The sequence below is a fragment of the Cyprinodon tularosa genome, unplaced genomic scaffold (genome assembly GCF_016077235.1).
Source record: "Cyprinodon tularosa strain WSP-4 unplaced genomic scaffold, ASM1607723v1 ctg96, whole genome shotgun sequence".
Lineage (NCBI taxonomy): Eukaryota > Metazoa > Chordata > Actinopteri > Cyprinodontiformes > Cyprinodontidae > Cyprinodon > Cyprinodon tularosa.
Window position 1 is genome coordinate 1,287,756 of NW_024039740.1, and position 10,459 is coordinate 1,298,214.

Here is a 10,459-nt window from a genome sequence, read left to right on the forward strand (position 1 = left end):
TAAGAGCTCCATGTCAGCAACACTCAGCTTCCATCACCAGAGAGACGTGTCAGCTGTTTCAATGTCTTTTCATAGCGCCTAAAAGACTGGATGTCATTCTGCAAAATAGCTGCCTAAGCAGTTCCTTGAATTAAATAAAAAAAAAATCCTGAGATGACAATTCATTGTGGTTACTGCAGTGTTCAAAATTTCTTATAGGCAAACACTGAGGTTTGGTTTGAGAGCAGAGTCTGCCCTGGCACAGGTGAAGAGCTTAGAGGTAGTTCTGACTGCTTGCCTGGTTTTATAGCCAAAAAAAACTTAAAATGTAGGAGTCAATAAAAAAAATAAAAAAAACACACATATAATCCATGCACCGAAGGCAGTAGCAGCTCAAGCCAGAGTACAATGCTGACTAGAGCATCACCTCCAGTTGGAACAAAACCCTCATGAAGCCTTTACCCCAGTTTTACCAGAAATATGCATGTGTTATACTCATTAATGAGTGAAGACAGATTAGCTTAGAGACTGCATAGACCTTTTTTTATTTTACATCTTAAGGATTACCTACCGCTGATGTGGACACTTTTGCTGCCATGACAGAACAGGAGGTGGGCAGAAAGCAGAGCTTGAGACCTTGCAGCTGGCAGGCCCATTTTGAGTTTGCGGTGTAGGGGAAGAGGTGTTAAACAGCTGTGAAAATTGAGTGCAGCCCCACCTTTGAAGGCCACCTATTAGTCATGACCAAACAGTTTCCCCAAACCAGAGCTGAAAAATGTTGGCACCCTTTCTAGCTACGTCTGCTCCTAAGAAAACAAGAAAACATATCCCATTTACATTATGTTAAAATAAATAAATAAATAAATAAATAAATCGGCATTGTAAGAACTTTATACAATCTCCTTTTGGCTGGCATTACATACATTTATTTTTCTTATAAGCTTTAATAGTGCTCTAAAGATAATTTCCATCTTTTTCCTGGCAGAAGTCCTATTCTGAAAAAAAAAAAAAAAGAAATACAGACAGAAATCATTCTTTGAATGATTCATCCAGGCTTGTGCTTATCAGCCCAAGACATGTACTTTGCTATTTCACTGTTTTGCATTTTTAGAACATTATTTGGTGAAAATTACTTCAGGTTTATCAGGCAAGTAGGCTTATGTCCTTAAGGCTTGTTAAGTTTTCTTTTTTGTCAAACTTATGCGTCAAAGGTTTAGAAACTATGTATGCTTTATCTGATTCTCTTTAACAGAAATGATTTTAAAAGAAATTAGCATTGTAGACAATCCTACCGCGCCTGTTCTGCTAAGCCACACATCAACACAGGTTGAAAATTTGACCAGGATGGAGATACATTCCCGATAATAGTTCAAAGTTAATCAGCTCGACCTATCGCTATTGTGCTTAGAACCTACCTTTGACTTTCGTTCAATAGCAGCAGAGTGGATGAGATGGAGGTTTTAAGACGCCTTGTTTCTCAAGACTGATTCAGTGTCTTACAGAGTATTTGTGGTCTTTTGAAATTTGCATTCTGTCACGTTTTAACTACGAGAAGGTTCCCTGTTTTATGAAAAATATGTTGTTACTGTTTCCAAATAGTGCAAATAGGCTTGAGTGACAAAAAATAAATGAATAAAATCCTAGCAGTCTTTATCTTTGTGAACATTTTCTCTGACAAACTTTGATGAGAGCTATACTTAAGTTGATTCTTTTTAACTGTACATGCATGCACTCTGTAAAAGGAAGAGGTCTGATGACATCTTTAGAATTTTATAGTCTTTGTTCATCCAGGGTTCCTAAAGCATAAGGCAAGTTAAATTCAAGATGTTTAAGGCTTTTTAATGCCACTTAAAATAAAAATTTAAGGCCAACTTTACAATAAAACACAAGAAAAACCTGGTAGTGACAAATTTACCCCAAGTGTTTATTTTAACATAAACCATTACTTTCTGGTCCAGTAGATGTGTTTCAAATTTTGAAAAACTTTCTATACAGGAAGAAAGCTAAAAGCACACAAATAACAGATATATTTGTAGCTAATGTTGCGTCGATGCCATTTTTTGACCCCGATACCGATACCCGACACTTGGCTATGCAGTATTGGCTGCTACCGATACCATCTGTTTGAAATTGATGCGTGTGTATATATGAAGAACTGCATACTGTAGTACTTGGATATAAAATAATGGCCATTATGGCTTTATCAAGCTGCTGCCTACCTTTGTGAAGCAGGAAAAAGACTAATACAAAGTGAATCCATTACAATTTTATATTGCCTACCTGGAATTGGTGACAATAAACTTTTGGCTCTCAAAATGGGATCTGTGCACTATTTGTCGGTACTTGCCGATACCGAAACCACCATTTTAGTGCTGGATCGGGGCCCCACCTGATACTGGTATCAGTACAACACTATTTGTTACAATTACTCAACTGAATTCACCAACGTTTTTTGTTCCATTCTGAATCCCTCAACTTTCATTGTTGGCGTACCACCAAACATTATCCAGAGATTTGGTTCTAATGGCGCTGTTGTTGATGTTAAGATATGCTGTGGAGGCATTGCAGAAACAAGCGTGAAACAGAAAGGAGAAATACCTGCTGCTTCTCCATAACTTCATTTTGACGAGTTGAGTTTCAAGCTTCACACGTGTCTCCACTGCCTTGATTCCCATCGTGCTACATCTACATTCCCTGGCAGTGGTTTTAGTCATGCTAAAAAATTCTTGCCTGTTTTTCTTTGAATTTAAACTTCCCCATGTTGTCCAGATAAAAAGTTAGAGGCATATCAACCATAGGTCCGGCCACAACGTCGTTTTTTTTTGGTTCAGCTATCGGGACAGAACCAATATTGGTTACAGCAAGCGGTTTGGTAAATGTAAGAAAAATTGTCAATAATTTTAATGATTGATATGGATTCCAAAAATAAAATCCTATTTATGATGTGTTAACAATTTTAAGAACTATGAAAGACTGATTTAAGACTTCAATGCCTTTTAAGATGTTTTAAGGACCTGCAGGAACCCTGGTTCATCGTCATATGTATACTGTTTGGTTTTGTTTTTGTCATTTGTTAACTACTTTCTTATCTCAATAGCTCTAAAATCTACAGAGACCTCTTTAAATTATTTATACATATATATTTTACATTATTTGAATTTTAAAAGTCAAAATAGATATATATCAAGCAAGCATACACCCAATCAATCAGGTGGTCCTGATTTTCTAAAAGCATTATGAACAGGGAAAGTGTCCTGAATAGGGTGAGTTTCCAACTGAGCATTGTTTCCTTTCAAGCCTCTGATTTTAGAGTTTTTATCTTCTCTCTGCAGTCATATTCCCTCCACCCACATCATGAAGCTTTCCTCCTGGCTGCAGCTGACTGCCACACCCACCTGTTTCCAAATCCCACAGCAGCCCTTCTGCCATCCTTACTTTTTTTTGTCGTTTTAGTAGCATAGATGGTCCACCTCTTACCCTGCCACACCTGCTTTTGCATCTGTCTTTTTTTGCTCAGCTGACCATCTTATTTTTTTATTTATTTTTTTGCATAGTAGCTCGATAGAATCCCCAAACTTACCTTCCTGCCAAGTTTCTGTCACAATCAGGTTGACCTCCCTGCTATTGCTGCGGGCAATATCTATCTAATAAATCAAAACTCTAAGACAGACATATTGTGATTTTACTTCATATGTGATCATCAGTTCTTTCAAAGTCTTTTTATTTATTAATGAAAACTGCAGTGGCCAAAAACTTTCTGCAGACCTGAACCATCTTCACTAATAGTATGTAGCATTTAGCGTGTTTATTTTTTTTTAACATTGTCCAATCCAGAACTCATAAGCTACAACAGCTTGCTCCTAGTTTGAAAAAATAAAAAAATAACATTTCAAAACTTGAAAATTTCAATGACAACCACAAGTATCCCTCGTATTATTTCAATTAAAGCTCTTTTCCCTTAGGCAGGCTCAGTTTAAACAATTCTCTTTATCTAATGCCTTTCTGCTGGCCTGATAACTTGCCCTTACGGTCTTATTCAACCATTCATTTTCCACACTTTGACACTTTTTCAGAAGAACAATGCGATAATATCAGGAATTTTAGCTTTATGTTTAAAGGCTATGATGTTGCCCGTAAAGAAGCACGAATGACAGCTACAATTTGTCCAAGTGAGGTATGCATGTGCTATAAAAATCTTTCAGTAAACAAATTTTTTATTCCTCTCCGCTCATATTTTGACTTCCATCAAAAGCTATGCTTGGTTTGGCAAATACTGTACCGGGTATAACTTTTGCATGACCTTAAATTGTTTACTTTCAGTCTTTTTATACAGTTTATACAGTAGCTTAATAAGACATTGGTATTGATCTAATTCAGTTTTACAGACCTAATTTCAGTCAACTTCTGTCCTTTAAGAATGTTAAAAATATTAACACAGCATTCAAATATTCTGCTGAAAAAATGTTGAAGCATCATCACTTAACATGCTATGATCAGACAGGCTGTTTTATTTATTTATTTATTTTATCAATTGAGCTAATAGTGTAGAGTAATAAAACGTATGTGAAAAAACATTTCTGTCATTAGTCATTTAAGAAATAAGGAAAATCCCTGCTGTTATAAAGGAAATAAGGGATGGTATAAAACTCAAATGATCAAGTTCAAATTGATTTTATATTGAAGGCTTTGTATACAGCTAACATTGCCATAAAGAGAAGCAATCACCTTCGAAAAGTCATTTTTGCAACCTGTCAATTGCCGAAGAGCATTAAGGCCCTTTCTGAACAATTTGAAATTATCCAGGCTACAGTTAGAAAGTGTTACTGAAATCAATAAAATGCACACAAAAAAACAAGAAAGCTTAAAATACAACAGCCCTCAGCTAAAATCAAAGCTGATATTTGGTGAATCTCAATAATTCAGGAACAATTTACTTTGGAAAGAATATACAAAAATGAAGAAGTTTATAGATTAAAAGTCATGAAAGTGGGATTGTTTGGGTATGTTTTACTGCCACAGGAATAGGGGACCATGCAGTCAATGAGTGGACCATGCATTCTCCTGTATACAAAGTAATCTTAAATGACCCAAACGTAATAATGTAATAGGAGTGGAGCAATGTTTAACAAAAGAGCCAAGTTAAATGCATTTTAAACAATGTCAGATATAGAACACAAGTGTCTGAGGCTTTTACAGCTGATAATGGCTTTACCTACTCCAATAATACATAGAGTTTGGTGTTTCTAATATTAAACATTTAGAATTCTTATAAGTTTAACATTATACCTATAAAGCAACCAGTCTTAGAAGAATTTCACTCATTTCTTGTATCTGCATTGACCAGTAGGCGCATTTGGCATTGGTGCATTCAACAGCCATCATTCTTGCTCCCTCCATTTCCCATCTATACGAAGGCTTTGTTTGATTTGTTCATTAATGTTTCTAGCTTTGTTTAAATGAACAATTATGTAACATTTGTTATAACTGTCATTTTTATCAAGTAAATGGAGAAGAAACAAACAATAAAGGCTTCAAGAATCAGCCACCAAAAAATAAGTCAGAATCTACAAGGGATTGATTAGACTATGTTAAATTAATTGGTATAAGCATCGGTCTTAAAAAAAAAAACCTATATCAGTTGATCTCCATGCTAAATAACGGCACTTAAAACTAGAAATAGCTTAAGAAAACAGAGTCCAACAATAATACAACAATTATTTGCTGTCAAATTAAATCCAATTAACTTACTAAAATCAATAGAAATCTAAAACCCTTTATTTTGAGATCCAGCTTCAATTGTAGAGAGGCCCAAGAAAACGATAAGTTTTATAGAAAATATTTATGTTGTGACAGTGATCAATTAATGAGGGGAAAATGGAAAAAGGCTAAAGTGAATCACATTGTGTCAATGTAAACTGAAAGCTTACATCTATGAATAAAGAAAATAATCTATTTGTAAATTCATGGGCAAGAAAGCTTCAATCTCTGCAATATAACCTGCAATAGTGCTAGCTGTGCCTACTGAGTGACTGGCTAACCTTAATAATGTGTATTTGGCTTAGATGCTGGATTAAAGTTGACAAAAACACATTTTAAAAACAATTAAATAAAATCAGCATACAGTGAGTGCTGAAATTAAAGATCTATTTGTTGATATGGATGACAAACTCAGATGGAAAAAATATTTCTAGTGGCTTTTTTTTTTATATTTAACTGCTACTGTTGTGTTCTCATGCAAAAAATATAATAACTTAACGGTAATCTTTACAGGGAACAATGTAAATAACGCAAGGAGGTAATTCAGATGTAGATTTTGACACATTTTACTGTAAAATGTGAATAATTAATGAACATAAAATCATGCTGTTTTTTTGTACAGAATGTGATCAGTTGCTGATCAGTACTTGCATGCATATAAATCATATAAATCACAATGCATATGAATACTAGGTTATTTTTTCCGAATATATTAATATAGGTAGAGAAAAAGACATTTTGAATATAAGCCTTGATTTGTTTGACTGATCCAGAAAGAGTGTAATTTGTACCAAAAGGCCCTTTTCAAATATTTTGTATGCATGTAGTCGACTCAATCACCAAGCATTATCCATATTCTGATATAGCCTGTTTTCTTTTTCTTATCTTAGTAAATGGAAGTGCTGAAATGGTCCCTATCCAGGTCTGGACAATAATAGGATATTAAAAACAAAATGAAACTCAATTTTTGCAATTAAGAAGGAACAATAGAAACAGCTGCCTCTCTTTTCATTTATTTTTTTTTCCTTCTATTGATTACTTTACACCACCACATTAGACAATATATATTACAACGCCTAAAAATTATGCAGTTTTGCTTCAGTTCTTGTATAATATCAGAGTAAAGCGAGTTACGCTGCTTTAAAAGAGGAAAAAATATATGCAGGTTAACTTAAGACACTTAAGCAATAAATGACTACATGTACTGATTTTGTCTAAACCTCTGCACATTAAACCACAAAATCCCTTACATACCCTTGTGCGATCATATCTCACTATCTTACTTAATTAGCTGCTGAAGCCACTCTTACCTGCATTAGTGTTCAGACCCGTGCCTTCTACAACACTATCAACTTTTAAATGGGCTATACATTACAAACAACCTTGAGCTGTTTGCTCTTGGTGATGCTTATCTACCGCTGAGGTCACTGCAGGAGATTAGGAGTATTTAGATTTTTCTTTCTTAGAGACAAATAAAAACAGTGAGTATATTGGTGTGATCATATTATTATAACTCTTCTTAGCATTTGATCAGCAGTTTCCTGGCACAACAGCCAAGCCAGGTCAACCAGTTCAATGTTAGATGGATATGAGTGATAAGAAGGGAAACACAGAATTAAAGCATTAATTTGAGGCAATGCAATTCAAACATTGAGCTATGGGAATGCTTTCATTTCATTCAGAGATAAGCACTACACACTGCTTGCCATTCAATTCAAAATAGCCAAAAATACGCAGAAATAAATTAATTTCAGACTAATTAGGCTAACCACTTTTTGTGTTTAAAAAAAGAAATTCTATTATCGTTACTGTGCAACTACAAGACGTTTCATTTATTCTTGCAAATGGGGCAGATGACAGCTACTGCTGTAACGTGTGTCAATACAACAATTTTCATTATTACATTTATGCCTAATTTTATAATTTCAGTCAAAACCAAGTTCACCCAAACCCCCTGCACTGCTGCAGCGAAAGACGCTCTTACAGGACTGAAAAGAGGCAAATCCATCTTTTCATTTCATGCACCAGGAGAAGCACCCAGTGTTTGTCTTGCCTACTCTGATTGCGAGGCAATCTCCAAGTCCCTGTTTTCCAAGCTCGGTTGAAGGGGACATTAGTGACAGTTTCACAACAGTCAGAGCAGCCTTGACAAACTGTGCTTTGCTGGAGAATATAAAGGAGGGTACGCTATAGTTTAGACATCATTGAAAATATGATTTTTGAAGGAGTGCACCGATTGGAACTAAGTTCTGGCTTCAGAACACGACTAATGTTGTACCATATGGGTACATGCAAATGCATAGGTCACATCTAAAATATGTACACGTTACTTTAATTTATTAAGGAAAAGGAAAGGATATACTTACAAAAATCGAAATATATGGGTGGTTGCTGATGTCCTTTGTTTTTGTTTTGATGTATTCATCCAATTATTTAAAAGAATCTCATGCATTAATTATTCAACATTTATTTCAATATTTGATCAATTGATTGGAGCATCTCTAACTATGATATGTCACCCCAAGCTTGGCCCCCCATTCATCTGATACAAACATAAAACTTTCTATACACACCCCTGAAATGATGGCTGTTAATTTAATTCAAATACTGTTGTAACATTAACTTGGCAGCCTGCTAATGGCCCTCAACTTAAGGGTTATAAATCATGTATCAGGTTTAAGCAGCATAAGTTGCCGTCTATGAACATTGCTTATAGCACAAACTGGAGGCTGCAGAACTGAACTCTGATTTACAAAAAAAAAAAAAAAACAACACTGATGCTTTCGGTGACAGAGAGGGTTTATGTTGCCCAAAAAATACAGCTTTTTCTTTAAAAGCCATCATAGCAATAACTATCATTTATTAAGGTATTCTCCAAATATGTCCTCCTAAAATTACACGTATGAGACATTACCTTGATAAAGGATGCAGTGGAATTCTGCTGAAATCACTGGAAATGATTGGACCTGACTATTAAACAGAAATCATTAGGCGATCACATAATCAGTTGAATTATAGAGGTGGTTTATCATTTTTTTTTATGAGCAAAAGCAAGTTCCAAATACCACTTTCTTGTATCTAAGGCTTGTACATCAACAGCCCTTCAAAACTGCTTCATGAAATTCTAAAAGAAAAGCTTCGCTTTAGATCAGGTCTTTTACTGACAAGCCGAAGCCACGTTGGAGCCATCATCAAATTGTTTGAGAGAAGCTCAGTTGCGGATGGTGGAGTTTAAAACGCAGTGACTGAAGAAGGAATCTGTAATCATTTCTTCTAGCATTGCATATTCCTTCATCCACTTAACATCACCGCTCACACGGAACACTTCAAAATAATTTACAGGATCTATCACTGCTTCATATGCATGCTTTAAAGTGTGGAAGTGCTTTATTCTTTTGTATCAACTGAACTTTCTGTTAATATAAAGTTAGATTTACAAATGAGGCAGCCAACATCTATAACATGGCATCTTGCTGTCAAGATGTTTAATTGCCTTACTTTAAAGCAAATGAAGGCAATTAAATAGTGAATAGTGAGTAATTACTCACTATTCATTTTCCTGCAAGGGCAAAAAGTGACAACCCCATTCTGCCACCAGTCTTTATTTTATATAAACTCCAAATATAAGACATTCTTCTGCTTCAATAAGCTCCTGGGTTTTGCAGACCTTTGTAGAGCTGCATCCACCACTGTCCTATCAAATCTGTCCTGGTGCGATGCTCAGGGATCCAACGGCTGAGATTTACGCTACAACTCGGACTAATGGGGGGAAAAAATGCTCTCTGGTCCAGGGAAGCTTATTCTTTACCTGCTGCATTGTAGGATAGAGCTATGCCGCGCACCTGCAGTCACAGATAGGCTACCAAATCCTGCCCTGGCTCCCCATGACTGTTCCTGGAAAAGCTCAAACACAGCAAAAGCTATGCCAAACGCACACCAAGCGAGTTATTGTTATACAGGTGGCATTGTTATTCAGGCTCAAGCATTTAAACGTGTGGGGATAGAGATCCTAAATATTTCAAGAAAGAATGACACGTTGGACAGGGGGTAACAATGCGCATCTTTCTTTTTTTGTCCTAGTAATAAACTGTTTATAACGCAGGATGGGTGCATTTTAAAAACACAATAATCAGCAACTACACAGCATTTAGAGATAGTACAACAGAAGACAGCCCCGAGTGCCAAGTTTGATCGGACTGCGCATTCCCATCGGTTCCGTTCCAGCTTACCTTTCTCCTCGTCCGACACCTTCGAGGGCTCGGCGCACGGAAATAATCCGGAGAAAAGGGCGAGAAAGGCGAGTAGGAAAAACTCCGACATGTTTCCGGAGAGCGGGCTATACAAGTAGCCACGGTGCTTCTCCTGCTCCTGCTCCTGCTCCGTGTCCAGTCTCCCCCTCCACCACTGAGCGCCGTTATCCGGTGATGTCCGGCGGAACCAGTGCGCAGAACGGTGCGGCTCTCTGACACACGCACACCGCCGCTCTGAGCAGCGAACAGACGCACCGGAGGGATGAGAGGCAGAGAGGCAGGAGGAGAGGGAGGAGGAAGGGGGACAGAGGGGTGAGGGAGGGATGGATGGGAGCGCAAAAAAAGGGAAGGAGGACGTTTCCTGTCTTTTCTCAATGATTTAATTCCGTCAAGGTGGCGCAGCTCGGTGGACATTAATCAAATGGTTAGCTCTGGAAGCAGATGATTTGGTGTCGTTAACAGGGGCTCAGTCA

The 10,459-nt window shown here is 36.7% G+C and overlaps 1 protein-coding gene across 1 annotated transcript in view; it reads right to left on the reverse strand.

The window, feature by feature from the left end:
- Positions 1 to 10,252, reverse strand: part of lrp1bb (low density lipoprotein receptor-related protein 1Bb) — a 395,850-nt gene extending 385,598 nt beyond the window's left edge. Inside the window, exon 1 of the mRNA XM_038275471.1 lies at positions 9,966 to 10,252. Coding sequence (XP_038131399.1) covers positions 9,966 to 10,056 — 91 coding nt within the window. The 5' untranslated portion in view covers positions 10,057 to 10,252. The remainder of the gene's footprint in view (positions 1 to 9,965) is intronic.
- Between the last annotated feature and the right edge of the window lie 207 nt (positions 10,253 to 10,459).